Here is a 17,171-nt window from a genome sequence, read left to right as displayed (position 1 = left end):
CATGAGATAGGTTAATGAAGGAAATGAAATTTGATGTGAGTTCGAGGAAAATGTTCAAAGTAGCAAAGCAGTCAATGAGGGATAGGAAAGATGTTATAGGGAATGGATGTGTTTGGGATGGATCTGGCAAGTTGTGCATAGATGAGGAGGAAAAAGCTCAGGTGTGGAGAGCTCATATGGAAAGGTTGATGAATGAAGAGAATGAGTGGGATGGAGATGTGGAATCCGCGGTCACACACGGACCTATAGAGAAGGTGACGATGGAGGAAGTAGAGAAAGCAGTTAGAGAAATGAAACTAGGTAAGGCGACAGGGGTTTCGGAAGTGGCGGCAGAACATATAAAAGCGAGTGGGATGATAGGAATTGAAGTTATGATGAGAATTGCTAACAGTATGTTTGATGATGAAGGTATACCTGAGGATTGGCGACACAGTGTGTTGGTGCCGTTGTATAAGGGCAAAAGAGATTGCGGGTCATATAGGGGTGTGAAATTGCTAGAGCACGGAATGAAGGTAGTGGAGAGGGTGCTTGAGAGGAGGTTGAGAAATATGGTGACAGTTAATGAAATGCAGTTTGGGTTTATGCCTGGTAGGGGAACGGTGGATGCGTTGTTCATAGTGAGAATGTTGCAGGAGAATTATAGAAAGAAGAAACGAAGATTGTACATGTGTTTTGTGGATCTAGAAAAGGCTTTTGATCGAGTACCGAGGAAGGTCATTGAATGGGCGTTGAGGAAGAAAGGAGTGAATGAGAGACTTGTTAAAGCTGTGATGCAGCTGTATGAAGGGGCGGCAAAGACAAAGGTGAGGGTTGGAAGGGGGGTGTCGGACGCTTTTAGTGTAAAGATAGGAGTGCATCAAGGATCAGTGTTATCACCGTTTCTGTTTGCAATTGTGATGGATGTTGTGTGTGGAAACATAATGGAGGGGTTGTTATTTGAGATTTTGTATGCAGATGATTTAGTCTTGATGGCTGATAGCATGGAAGAATTGCGGTTAAAATTTGACAGATGGAAAAGTTTTATTGAAAAGAAAGGGTTAAAAGTTAATATTGATAAGACGAATGTAATGGTGAGTGGGGAAGGTGGGGAGCGAGTGATAAGTAAAATAGACCCCTGTGGGGTATGTGACAGGAGAGTGAAGGCTAACTCGGTATTGTGTATAGGATGTCAGAAATGGGTGCATAAGAGATGTAGTGGTGTGAGGGGGGCACTGAAAAAGGTGGAAGGCACGTTCAAATGTAAGAAATGTGTTCATGGTGTGATTAATAGGACGGACGCAAGGACGGGGTTGAGTGGTGGTATTGAAAGAGTGGAAAGCTTTGTTTACTTAGGGGATAAGCTGAACGCGGATGGAGGATGTTTGAGCGCAGTTACGGCTAGAGTTCGTGTGGGATGGATGAAATTTAGGGAACTGGGTAGGGTATTGTGTGGAAAGAAATGGTCAGTGAAGATGAAAGGGAGGGTATATAAAGCATGTGTGAAAGCAGCGATGGTATATGGTGGTGAAACTTGGGTGTTGAGGAGAGAGGAAGAAAGTGTACTGCAGAGGGCTGAAAGAGCTATGGTGAGGATGATGTGTGGGGTTAAAGTGAAGGATAGGAGGAGTAGTACAGAGCTGATGTCGATGATGGGACTGAATGAGGACATTGTGACATTGATAAGGAGATCGAGATTGCGGTGGTATGGGCGTGTGTTGAGAAGGGATGAAAGGGTCGGGATTAGGCGAGCGTTGGAGTTCGAGGTTGAAGGAGTGGTAGAAAGGGGTCGTCCGCGATTGGGATGGAGAGAGCAGGTGGAGAAGGACAGGGTGAAAGCGGGGTTGCGTGATACTGAGGCGAGTGACAGATGTGGATGGCGTCGAGGGGTATTTCGGTTTCATCATAGGTAGCCAAACGGCAACCCCCGATCACGGAGAAAATGTCGTCTAAACGTGTGTTGTTGTTTGTATTATTATTATTATTATTATTATTATAAATGTGTAGAATTGATATGAAAACTTGTTGAATATAAGTTGACATGTGAGAAAAACAAATGGATGAATGCATACATACCCATGAGTAGTGAATGAACAGTTAGTTAGTTCATCACATCAGGCATGCTTATCATGAAACATCAAGTGCTGAAACATTTATGTAGGGCATGAAAAAACACCCAACAACGAATAATAATAATAATAATGACAGCAAGTAGCTACAAGTTTTATTGGCAAAATATTAATAATAATTATTATTATTATTTATATCTGATAATAAAAACATTGGATGAAAAAAGAAGCTTAGCTCCCAGTATGTTGTTAACTTTGATTTTCTGGCATTGATAAAGTGCAAGTCAGATAAGAACAATGATACGCCGTTGTTTGATAGTAGAAGATATATTACTGTTGTTTAGTTGTTATTATTGTTAGTACAGAAACACAAGATGGTAGTGTGCTACTGTCTTTGTTCATATAACGTGTTTGAACATTTTGAAGGTAGGCAGCATCATTTAAACATAACAGAAGCATACAAAATAATATTGATATAAAAAAAGTATTTCTACTTAGAGTACAAACATAGAGAGACACATAGAATAATTATATTTTTATATTTTAGAATAAAAATTTTTATTTATAAATTCAAATCTCTGCGTGATGAAGATTTTCAAAATGAATTATAAGAATAAAACATCAACATTAAACAGAGCCCTACGCTCTTGCCTTGAGAAATGTCACGTTAAACTTCTCGACCTCATGCAAATGATAACAGACCATCAAATATGCATGTCCAAGAGCAGAGCCTCTCAATAAAAAGGCTTATTCCATCTAAAAAGATTTTTAAGGCTTATAAATGGTTGCAAATTGTCCCACAATCTCAGCTAATCCTATTTGTTTGCATCTGGATGGAGTGTTAGGAAACGCGCGTGTGTGTGAATGTCTGTGTGTGAATTTCTGTGTACGTGTGTGCGCGCATATGTGTTTGCGTGTGTGTGTGTGTGTGAATTTATACAGCACATGTGTGTGTTATTTCTTGATGAATTAATTAACTTACGCCCTGCTGTGCATTCAGTTTATTTACCAATCCACACTGCTTAACCCAATTAATTTGCAAGACCTACAGCTTCCATCATTTTTATCAACATAGCCATCACCATTATAAAGACTAATGATAATTTATGTCACGCTTGCTTGCTAGCCAGAATTAAAAAAAAAGACTTGAAGAGAAAATACTGAAGATAATAAAACATGAAATCCTAAAAAATATTTCTTTTCTTAATAATAACATTGTTGCCAATTAGTCATTAAGCTATCCCAATCATCATGACATCAAACAATCATCATATAACCACCAACCAACAATTAATTCATCAGCGAAACATCACAACCGCCAAAGAAGACCACCCATTAACCCTTTAGGATCGAGGAGGTCCCTGACTTTCTCGTTGTAGATCTCGAGATAGGAGACCTCCACCTTGAAGTTGGTCTCGCTGTCAGTGCTCTGGACAATTTCATCGAAAAGGGCATCGCAGAGTCGTGGGATGATTCCTTTCTGATCACTCGTGCCCATCATCGAGTACGACTTGCCTGAACCTTTCAAGTGCAACGATGAAATTTTTCTTTAAATCTTAGTTCAATTTTTCTTATACAAATTTTTAAAAAATGTTTAATTTATTTCTGACTGCTCCTCAAAACAACGTATTATCTTGAGATGTTATCACCAAAAAAAGCTGCCTCAAACTGCTTTTTTCTCTTTTTTCTTGCTTAAAAAAGTTTTTTTTTAAATTAAATTTGCAAGCATTGCTTAGTACATCACATGTTGTGTGAAATTGGAAACCTTTTAAAGAAACAAGAACTCCATCATCATCATCATCATCACAATCATCATCTAAACATCATCATCATCATTATCATCATCATCTTCCAATTATACCACAGCAATCAACAATAGCAGCATGCAGTCTCATAAATAAGCATTAAGCCATCCATCGGAGCATGCAGTTGTGCAGTAACGCAATGAAATATAATGTAATGTTACTTAACTCAATCAATGGTGGTGCTCATTGCATTGCTAATTGTCAACAAATGAAGCACTACTGGCTTATTCCCTCATATTATAGTGCGTCAGTATATAATATGTGGATTGGTTTATGTTCATACACACATAACAAATAATTTCAACAGCCCTTAGACAGTTAGTTCATTCATCTTCTAGGTGCTATTTGAAATTTAAACATATAACACTTAGAAATTATTGTTCCTAAGCTAGATTTGCAGCTGAGTTCATACCATCTATAAGGGAGAAACATTGTTTTGATATGACAACTTTCCTTTGGATGTGTTTACAAAATAGCAAAAAAATATTATGAAACTTGAACCTTCATATTATTTATAAATACGACCAAGCATCAACTCAGCATCGTTTATACGCTGATCATTAATATTATAGACCAAATGAACTTAGTTAAATGAATGAATGAAACTGAGTGAATGACTGATAAAAATTTAATAAATGAATAAATTTGAATGAATGAATGAATAAATGAACGCCAACCAGTTTGTCCATAAGCAAATATGCAGGCATTGTACCCTTCAAAAGCTCTCTTCAAAATGTCCTTACCCAGACAATCAAACACTTGAGCCTGGCCTGTCAATTTCGTTTCAGACAACCATCACCAAAGTTATAGCAATAACTTTAATAAATGAGATTGCAAAAACAACACAACAATAACTATAATAATAATAATAAAAAATAACAGCACGAATGATGGTAATAATATCAATAAAAAAAAGTTTGATAACAACATAATGAAGATGATAACAATGATAATAACGATGTTTATTAAATGTCGGTTACAATGATGATAACAATAATCCTACCGGCAAAAAAGAGAATTATTAAGAAATGTCAAGAATTCAGAAATTTCTTTCCAAAAGTTACTAACAAAAGTATCAGTAGCCGAGTAGGCAGGCAAACAATGAAACATATGATGGGATAATATTTTCATTCTCTTTTAAATGAAGAATTAAATACCAGGAGAAAATCAGTCTGAACAAACCAAACGTCGCATGAAAAAAACTCAATTACCTCAACTAAATCTAACAAGAAAGAATTTTATTTTCTACATTGAAATATCAAAAATTCCTGGGGAAAAATGCAAATAAAACATTAAAAAAACTCAATATTTTCTCATAATTTTCTGTTCACTGCAGCCAAAAGAAAACCTTCTTTCCGTTTGATTATTTCTAAAACTAACTCAATTTAAAATTTGAAAACTTAATTGAAGGGTTGCGTGAATAAGGATAAAAACTTTTGTTTATGTGACAGTTTCATCCTTCTCTGCTTCACTCAACCAACTTTACACCGACAACACAGCACGTGGGTGATGTGATGTGGTGAGTAATGTGGTGAAGTGAGTGACGTGGTGTGGTGAGTGACGTGTTGAGTGAATGACCCATGAGAATTGGTTGTGGTACTTTGAGAAACATGATATCTCTAACATAATTGAATAAATAAGAAAAGAAAGCTACATTACTGAACCAACCAGCAAACTCTACTAGCTATGGAATGGCTGAAAATAATAAAAAATAAACAGATGTGTGTGGGTAAAAAGATTGCAAAACCTTGAGCAATTTGTCTAAGCTGATGCTGTAATTAAAACAAAAATGTGAGAACTGGAAATGGAAAAGACCAAATAAATTTAACTTTTCATATAAACATGTCATGTTAAGTGGTAAACAATAAAAAAAAAACCAAAGAATTGTTGGGAGAAGGAAAGGAAATAACACATCAACAATATGAGGTATTCCAGTGAATGTGGAATCATACATACCACATCACAGTTCATCTGGTAATGCAATTAGTCAGTCTGGCCATAAAACATTCACAGAATTTCAATGAAGAAATCTTTCAACTGAACGACACACACACACACACACACACACACACACACACACACACACACACACACACACACACACACACACACACACACACACATACACACAACACACACACACAACACGACACACCAAACACACACCTCACAGTACACCACACAGACACATTCACAGAACAGTTGGATACATCATTATACATGTATAAAAATCACCATAAACATCATTATGAATGTATAAATATGTGTGTATGTACGTACATACTTATGTATGCGCACGTGTCTATCTATATACACTCACAGGCACAAATGTATAAATATTCATGAACATGTGTAAGCAATTAGACCTGCAAGCCAGGTGATTAATCCAAGCCAATAAATAAAGATAGAAAGATAAAATGGAAAAGGCATTAATATCTTTGGGTTAAATGCATTTGGAGCATTACATCACCCACCTCAGTCCTTTCCGCAGCAAACAAGCAATCACTTATCTATTGTATGAGCCAATATTTTATATATATATATATATATATATATATATATATATATATATATATTTATGTATGTATATATATTTATATTAATGCAAATAAATAAACATGAATGTGGATTCTACCTCTCTACCCATATGAACTTTTACCGTTAACAAACAAGCAGTGCACAATTACAAAACATTCATTACATGATTATTTGGTTGTATATTCAACCAGGACATAACACCGAACGGACACCACATGCATACAGATATACGAATAAACAAATAACAAACAAACAAACAAACATACCGAAACACATTAGAGCAATATCTTAAAAATTCTGAGATATCAGGCATACCTTCGCTATGTTTCGGCTGGCACTGCAGAGATACCTATTATGAAAAACAACTATAGTAAAAGACGCACACTTACTTAAACTTTGTTGTCGATCCTAAACATTTATGTTTTCAATTTTATATTTTCATTTTTGATGGATTTATTGTACTGAATGAAAACAACACTACGACGGAATAACTACTAGAAGATAAAGCGTCCAAAGATATTGTAGACAAATATATACTTTCAACTAAAAATGACCGATAATAATGCTGTTAGTTCAAAATGTATTGCCTAACAAGCATGAAACACCACAGACCAGGCAATTATTGAATCTACATAGCCGACAACATTGTTTCTCATCGTAAACAACATCGTTACCAGCTTCAAAAACACCTTCAACAATAACAACAACATCGACATTAGTAACTACCATATCAAGTCTGGTTCAAAAATAAAATCAACATTCACTCGAACACTTTTGAAATAAATTTGTTGTTTAAACTTCTTTAAATATAAAAAAATAATCTAGAAAATTCTACTGAAAATGAAATATTGTAATACCAAGTTGGTTCCCATAATACTGAAACTGAAAATAAACAAATTGCACCGTACATTAATCTTCTGATGAAAACGCTCACTTCCATTCAAAGGGTGAAAGAAAGTCTTCACAACAATAAACCCATCTCACAATACATGCCACAACAATAACTTTTCAAACGCAAAGTCAGAACAAATGAGAATACGGAGCCGCACACTATCGAACAGAAGGCGACAGGATATAAGAAAACATGAACATATTCATATAGCAACCACACACACACACACACACACACACACACACACACAAACACACACACACACACACACAAACAACAACATCCAGAATATACACACAGAGGATGAACAAAAGAATTGTATCCAGGCATGTATGTAGTCTGTCTCTCTCTCCCATTATGTACAATTGCATCTCGTTGGTTGGCTGGCTGATGTTGGAGCATGATGTGTATGAGCTAATGCAATAAAACACATTTAGGTGTGGACATTTTAACAGTCCTTGCAGAAGATGCAAAGAATGTGCGTGTGCGCGTGTTTAAATGTGTGTGCGTGGTGTGGTGTGAGTTATCTTTGTGTACGCATGTGTGTGTACGCAAAAAGTTATATTTGTACAGTGTATGTTTGTACATGTGGAAAACTTCAACTTATAAAAAAAATGACAAAACGTATTCAAAAGACCATTGAGAAATGAAGAAGGATGCACAAAATGGAAAAAATTTTATTGAGGCCGATGATTATGATCGTATGTTTATGATCCTCCTATTGCCAACTTTCCGACAAACTTTCAGGCAACAACCAGCCAACCACATGTTGCTCAGGGGTTATCGTCAGAGATGGCCACAAAAAATATGCGTCATCCTACAAATACAAAAACATAATATCCAGCAAATATAATACAAAACACTTTGAGAAAAAATACATCCAGAAACAAACATGCAAAAACTAACACGAAACTAACGTTAACCAATGCGCACCAGTAAAAGCAAAAAAAAAGAGTTCAACAACACTTAATTTTTTGAAATTGCATTAGATTTACATTTTACGACCACTAAAGGGTCTTAAATAACCAAAAAAAATAGAAAAAGTATAAAAATTCATTTAAAAAACTTTAATTACCAAAATGAAACCCACAGTGTAAACATTATTCAACCCATTTCAAAGATGTTGATGCTGATGATGGTAATAAGGATGATGATGATAATGACGATGATGATGCCGATGATGATGACGATGATGATGACGTGGATGATGAAAGGAAACGAACAAGCAAACAAGTAGAATCACATATTGCTTTCATCTAAAAGCTTCTCATATGTAATGTTACACCATGCCTACATCAATGTTTATTACAAACAATATCTTTCCTGTAAAGTTAAGTGAAGGACCGATGTGTATGTATGTATGTATGTGAGTTTGTACGTGCATGTGTGTGTGTGTGTGTGTGTGTGTGTGTGTGTGTGTGTGTGTGTGTGTGTGTGTGTGTGTGTGTATGTGTAAATGTGTGCTCATTTACAAGAGTGTTAACACGCTTGAACATAGATGCTCATGCCAACCTGTTATTAACTAACACGAGCAGTACTTAAAACAGCAATAAAAACGATTTACATAGAATCACTTGGATACATAATTTATATTTACATCCATCTAAACTCCTATCAGCTGAAGCGGCCTTCCACAATGAATGAACTCTCCTATCATAACAATAAAAAAAACAAGGATAAAAATAATAAATTACAGTTACTAAGAAGCAGCTAATAACTATGTGGTTTGTTGCCTCTGGTGATATACAGCATAAACATATACATGACATGCCAGAAGTATTAATTGTGAACTAATTGTACTGAGTTTATTCGTACATTTCACTTTAAATGAAATCTACCTTGGTATCTATAATTTGGATATATACTTTGCTTTAAATAAGTCCTCTGAATAATTTACATGTAAACAAATATCATGTTACGCATTGCATTTACCTGAGCTTGATTTTTAAATAAAAAAATATCTTCTGCTTATGAGAATGATTGATAATTTTTGTAAATTTTAGTAACCGCTGTTTTAGTAAGTTTTTTGCAGTTTTCCATATAAAATATAATTCTAATAATTTTTGGAAATTATATTTATTTGTGAAATTTTTAATCTAATGAGCGTTCAAAGATTTTTGAAGCAAAAATTAAAACAAAAAAATATGGCAACGTTTTCTGTAACATCCAAGAACATTAACATGACTATTTTCTGTATTCCATTTCTTCTTTCATTACGGTTTAAAATTTTGGAAAATTCTTCAAAAAAAAATCCGCCTTACATAATCACAACAAACACATGTGCACGCTTTTAATGACACCAGCATAGATGTACAAACAAACGGAGCATACTTTCCAATACGCGTATGTATGTACGTATGTATGTATGTATGTATGTACGTATGTACGTATGTACGTATGTATGTATGTATGTATGTATGTATGTATGTATGTATGTATGTATGTATGTATGTATGAATTTATGTATGTACAGTAAATGTATATATGCACGTGCTCTACAAACGTTAATCCCATGTATACAAGTAACTAACTACACCCCACCAACCAGCAGTTAATGACCATGCACTGAAAACTGAGATTGGTCCTAAGAAAGAACAACGACGATGATGATGATGGTGGTGGTGCTGATGATGGTATTACAGCAGTGATGATGATGGTACTGGCAGTAGTAATGAGTATGGTAGCCATGATGTCGATGGTAATGATCCCGACGAGGAAGACAATTAAGTGAGGAATGAATGAATGAAGTAGGTGATGATGAAGATAGGAAAGTTGGCAGTGATGAAGGTTAAGTGACTCTAATCGTAATGATGAAAATGATTATTAGGTTGGTGATGATGCATATGTGATGTGATGATAGACAGGTAATTAAACAACTACAGCTACACACACACACACACACACACCACACACATACACACACACACACCACACACATACACACACACACACCACACACACACACACACACAAACGAATGTGGTAGATGTTCATTAAATTCAGCATATATAATAGTTTTTTTTCTGGAAATCGCAAAAGTGTGAAATAAAAACTATCTGATATGATGGAAAAGTGACAGAAATATAACAGCATACTGATGGAGAGATGGTGATGAAAGGTGAGGAGTGAAAGTTAGTTAGAGAGTAGTTATATCTGCATACACAAAAAAAGTAGACTGATGATGAGGGGAAAAAAATATAACAAATTATTCCAACATTTTTACATTTCAAAGTTGTGTGGACTAAAATTTGCAATTTGAACTGTAGAATCATCAAAAATCAACCAACCTGCAAAGAACAATTTGAAATAATTAATGACAACGAACAAACACTTCAAAAAAGGAAATCTTTACTATAAAAATTTTTACTACATCTGAAATTTCAACTTTCCTGAGATTTATTTGACAAAATATCACCTCCTCACATAAGCGTCTCACCTGAAAACTTTGTTCTAATTATTTGAAAATTAATAAAAGAAATAATAAAAATAAATAATATAATAAAAAACCCCTAGAAATTGATACAAACAAAAATACAGCAAATTCTTGAGCAGAAATCAGACGAATTACTTACCACTGATGTGTAAATATAGCAAGACACTAATAAGAGATAATGTAAATAAACAATCTGAGCAAATAGCGATCCAGTAAGAAATGTATTGATATAATACAAACAATGAAATGTGTGTGAATGTACGTATGGATGTGTGTGTGTGTGTGTGAGTGTGAAAGTCCGTAAATATGTTATATTCTGCGTATTATACATTCATAAAACAATCAATTGATCGTGTCAACTCTATTGTACCAGAGAGTTCCAAAGCAAAATAGAAAAAATTTGTAAATGCATTGCAACCCTGTAACTGTAACATTCTATCAACAAAATACTATGACACAAAAATATAAAATCATATATAAACAGGCTCGTAAACTTACGCAAACACATATCATAAACTCATGCAAACACATACAAACATGTGCCAGCACGTCCAAACGCACATATGTGTATCTACTCATGTGAAAAGAGCTCATGAAAAGAGGTATGTGAAGAAGTTGAAAGGAAGAAAGTCCAGGGTGTGCAACCAGAAAATAAAAATTTACGATGATTAGGATCTGTCCTCCCAGTTGAGCATGGCGTGCCAGACATGCACGCACACAGGCCCTACATGCACACGTGCACAAATATCTGTGCGTATATGCTTCCGTGTTTTTGTCAGTACAAGCCAAAGCCACTGAACATATAGAACAAAACACACACATCAAAGAACAATTGATGAAGAAAACATGAACCCGAAAACATACACACACACATACATACACCCACACACATACACATATAAATACACACATATACATGCATACATATAGTCAAACAAAACAAAACCCACTGAATACGAGTTAGGTATTAGAAAATTAAATTTAAAATTCATTAGGTCAAAGAAATAAGAAGTACCAAGACGTGATAAATATGCAGTCAGGGATGAATATGTATATATACCAAAATGTGTATCATTGTTGTATACACAGACAAAAAAAGAAAAAATACACGCCAATATTCACGTATACAGAACAATTATATACAAATAAACCGGCATAAACACTTCAACCATATACAAACAAACACGCATACATGCACGCACGCACGCACGCACGCACACACACACACACACACACACACAAACACACACACAATTTCAAAAGGGTTTCCAAAATTACATGACCACGAATGGCTTTGAATACATGAGTGACAAGATGAATATAAAAAGATTAATTACAACGATAATAATGGGGTAGGATAACTACAAAAAGATGGATGAAGTAACACGACGACGACGACAATGATGAGGACGGTGATGGTAACGACGATGATGATAGTGGTACTACTGCTACTACTACTGCAACTACTACTGCTACTACTACTACTGCTACTTCTACTACTACTAATAATAATAACAAGTATATAAAAATATCAATATCAATCAACACCAAAATATACCTGAATCTAATAAAAAAATATAATAGGTAAGATTCCAATTGAAATTACCTCAATAATAATATTATAATGGAGATGATGACATCCTCTCAACAACGAGATCATGATGAGACCCTCTAGATATCATGATATCAGAGATGATGAGACCATCTAAATATCATGATACCAAAGATGATGAGGCCATCTAGATATCATGATACCAGAGATGATGATTTCTAAATGGAAAGAAGCTAATTATGATAATGCACAACAGCCAAATACAGCCAAAACAACAAATTGGCCATAATTACTTTCACTATACTTTATGAATATTATGATTATAACTGCTGATGATTCAGACTCATACATCATCAACATCAACATTGAAAACGATAATTTATTGATAGCAATTAATTGGATATACTGTCACAAGCGTGTATAGTGTACACTTACACCAAAGTAACGCACTAGTGAAAAACTACGGTTAATATTACTTGATATAGAACATCCATCAAAAATATTTTCATCTGAAAAAATGCTGGTGAGTTTATATCAATATAGATACAAAGATCAATCCCTATTAGTTTGTCATTATCGTGATCACCATTATCATTTTTTTGGCACATCTGTGGGAATTTTCTATTAAGAAGTTCAGTAAAAGTAGTCTGTACAAGATTCTTTCTTATTTTGATTACCTGAACTTTTTCAAATAAACTTGGGATACAAAATTTTTTATCTCAATTCCTCACTCCAACCATCTTAGCCGTCCTCGCCATTATTTCGTCCAGGGCTTCGAACCGGAACAGAACCGAAAAAAACCGATATTTTAGCCGGAACGAAACTCGGAACTGAACCGAAATATTTTTTGCTTGCCGAACCGAAAACCGGAACGAAAAAAATAACGTTCCGGTTCGAAGCCGTTAATATATTTTTTATAACGAGCACTTCTATAAATAGAAGACATTTTATTAATTAGAGGAAATTTTCATCTGTTTTAGTCATTGTATATAAATATATACTTTTGTTTTCTGAGAAATGTTATGCATTTTTATACTTTGTTTCCATTTGCTGGCTAAAAAAATATTTGAACACAATTTTTTGTATATTTAGAAACTTAAAAAATTCATGACTAATAGTTTCTTAATGAGTTGAAATTTAATTAACAATGATATGTCAATAACTAGAATATACGATACACGCGATACCGGCAACATTTACAATTAAACGCAATTAAATATAATTAATTAAATATATATTGGCCGCAAATTTATTAGCGCGCTCCACCACGTAATGTCAAAAAAATTCACTTTTCATTTCTTGTCTGGAAGATAATTAATTTTTTTCGCTAAGTTTCGTGATTATTGCATTCAGAATTATTTGTTACGGAATTTTTAATTTAAAATTTTTTATTAAAATTGAAAATTAATTTGGCTTCTTATCAATAATTTTACATCATTTTATAAGTGTTCTTTACTTTGCTTTACAAATTTGCGCCAGTAGGATTGTGATGACCATTTACAAAATTTAATAACTTTGATGGGCAAAAACGTTTCCCGGAACTGAACCGATAACCGGAACCGAACCAAAATTTTATCTGGAACGAAAACCGGAACTGAACCGAATATATTTTGTTAGTCGAACCGAAACCGAAAACCGGAACAAAAAAAATTACGGTTCGAAGCCCTGATTTCGTCATCGTCGTTGTCATCATAGTTATGGTTATTTAATAGCAGTTAATAACCCGTGACAGACTGGTCATCATGGAAAAACATTTCCAAAACTATAAAATCATTTCTGGATCAGTCCATTATAGATCAGATGTCGGAGATGCTGTGAGCAATTATTTTTAATCAGTTACTCAGTGACCGGGTTCAATGCATTTACTTAAAATATAACGAAACGAAACGAAAGGAAACGTTTGACTGTACCAGATATTACTACATGTCAGTCTCAACACAACAGCTTACGTAGCATTAGCGTTTATTCTCAAGAACTGTGCGTGTGCATGCGATTTTATCAAGAATGCATCTAAAAGAATAATCCGGAATGCATCTAAAAGAATAATCCTCTTTGGGATATTAATCTGAGGAAGATAATAGTATACAATGCTACAGGTGGAAGATACTATAAAACATGTTGCAAACTATATTCAGAAGTAATATATGGCGCAACATATTGCATATACATGATTCAGTTGTATGTGCATATGTATACACATATGAATCAGATCAGATGAAAATGTCACATAATATAGTGGATGGGATTTATATATTAACGGCAAAGCCTAAATAATAACTTGTGGATAAAATTAATCAAAAATTAATCTAGATCTGAACGAAAAGCAATCACATTAGAAACATGTCAGCACATAAACTAATTTTTGACTACTACACCAGAGCAAAATTTGTGATTTGTGTGAATTAGTTCTGACCTGTTTAAATTCTTCAATAAAAATGAGCAAGATGAACAATTTATTTCAAATTTCTAACGTTATTTCAGCAACTGAACATTGCACAGGATATTGAAGAAGGATGGGTGGAGCTAATGCAAGTCAATAAAAATGAATGTTTAGTATTCCATTTTTTTTTCTACACTCTGATGTCTATCCTTGTCACATGGTGTCACATCCATCACGTCTTCGATGATGAACAATGCCAGTTGGAATGATGATACAGACATTTTATTTTATTTTAAGATGTTTGAATTAATTTATGGATTCAAGAAAGACATAGCAAGAAAGATGAAGTTATTTGCTACAACAAAATTTTCTTTGCATAGATAGAATAAACAATAACAAACATGCGTCATATAATATTTGAAAAAATTAAATCAAGTCAATGAGTTTAATAGAAAACTTCCAAGCAGATGTTTTCATTCATTCCAAGTGAATGACTGAATGAGTTAAAGAAAAGCAAAAGATGAATAAATGAATAAACGAAAATGTAAGAACAAGTCAGAATGATAATGAATGGTATGCAACATTTTAACATTGTAGAACGTTGCAATGAAAATTATTTTTAAGTAAATCTCGTGTATGCCAAACAAACATGCGTATAAAATGCATACAAAAAATTATATCATATATACATGTGTGAGTGTGTGCGTTTAAGTGTGTGCCTTTGTGTGTGTGTGTGTGTGTGTGTGTGTGTGTGTGTGTGTGTGTGTGTGTGTGTGTGTGTGTGTGTGTGTGTGTGTGTGTGTGTGAGTGTGATATGTGAACACACTTTATTCTATGTCTCAAACTGATCTGGATGTTGGTGAACATTATAAAGCCATAAATCTTCATAGAAAAAATTAACATGAAAAAGAGGATGGTGGAACATAAAAAAAGAAGCAAAGATATTGTTTACACCAAACCTGACTGACATAAATAATATATTGTACATATTTCTATGGCTAATAAAGTTACAAGTAACAAAAATGAAGCTTGGTAAAATTGTTATTGCTGTTACATTCCTATGTCAGTTGTTTGAAGATTAAGGAAAAATACTAAAAATTACAAACAGCTAATGATCTTAACAGCAAACATGCCTAGAAATGGGTTCACATGATGTTTGCAAGCTGCATATAATTGCTCATTTATTATTACTTATCTAGGAAAATTATACATAAAATTTTACTACCAACGAAAAAATAAAAAACTTATAAACATTAGCAACACTTAAGAAATCTCAGTCCTCCCATACACAAACGCTGTCCTCATCACTCATCTTCTTTGATTAGATGCTCATCAAATTGCTCCAACCTTTTACCAACACCATCCTGACAAAACCAGCAACACTGAGGAAGAATGTTCTATGAGGTTGCAAGATTTGAAACTATAGAAGAGTCTCAAGCAAATGAAAACAGCCCACACAACAACAACAATAATAATAACAACAACAACAAATGAAGAGATCCTGAAAATCAACACTACTATTGCTACTATTACTGCACTACTATTGCAACTATTGCTGCTACTACTACAACTACACTTCACCTAATGAAAGACAATCAAGTATTTCTATATATTGAGGAACTAACAATGCTATGGACATGTTAAAATCAATGCAAAATCAATAAGATGGAGAGAGGATGATAGGGATGATGATGATGATGGAATTGAGGATGGTGGCGATGATTAGTGATGGTGATAATAGTGGTGATAGTATATGAACAGTTTGAACACTGAGAGTATTGTTACCATGAAATTTGCGTTGGGTTTGTGGAACTATTTCAATTATATGCACCCACCGAATGTGTAAAATTTGTTTGTATGTATGTAGACAAACATGCATGTACATTGTACAGTACATTGTACACCTGTTGGAGATATTAATGTGAGGAAAGACTCAAAAACACCATGTTCCTAGAAGCTGCAGAGAAATGGGAAAAAATATTACACAAAAGGGATAAAATGAAAGAAAAAGCATGCATAGAAATGAAAACAAAGAAGGTTGAAGACAAAATTTGAACAGAAGATCAAACTGAAAAATTAAACAAAGAGTAGCAAAGAGCTGCAGAAAGAAGTTTTGCATATATATTGGCTAATTTCAAGCATTGTTGTTGATATAAATAGTTGCACCAACTTGCCATAAAACATTTCTGCTCTCAAAATATTTTTTCAGCATCGGAATGATGAATGAAAAATAAAAAAAACATATAAAAATGAAACAAGTTCTTGAGAAGATAGATGAAAATTTTATGTTTCACTCATCCTCCTCATCATCATCATCGACATCGTCATTATCCGTCATCATTATCATCATCACCAACACCATCATCATCATAATGGAGAAACATGACATGAACACACACACATACACACACACCATCACATGATCACATTTCAGGGCCATCTTTCAATGATAACAACACAACAAGTAGTTTAAAAATAATTCTTGTCTGTGCAGATATCACAAAGGAAAGGTCAAAAAAAGATGAA

The 17,171-nt window shown here is 34.1% G+C and overlaps 1 protein-coding gene across 1 annotated transcript; it reads right to left on the bottom strand.

Moving 5' to 3' along the window:
* Positions 1-3,354: 3,354 nt before the first annotated feature.
* On the bottom strand, positions 3,355-4,564 carry HELRODRAFT_73799 (hypothetical protein; the record flags this gene model as incomplete). Its single annotated transcript, XM_009014171.1, has 2 exons — positions 3,355-3,566; positions 4,528-4,564. Coding segments are annotated over 2 exons (249 nt in total), but the record flags the coding sequence as incomplete, so codon positions are not given.
* Between the last annotated feature and the right edge of the window lie 12,607 nt (positions 4,565-17,171).

This window comes from Helobdella robusta (assembly GCF_000326865.2).
Source record: "Helobdella robusta unplaced genomic scaffold HELROscaffold_13, whole genome shotgun sequence".
NCBI lineage: Eukaryota > Metazoa > Annelida > Clitellata > Rhynchobdellida > Glossiphoniidae > Helobdella > Helobdella robusta.
The sequence above is the reverse complement of the archived record's forward strand: the minus strand, read 5'-3'. Positions and strand labels throughout refer to the sequence as shown.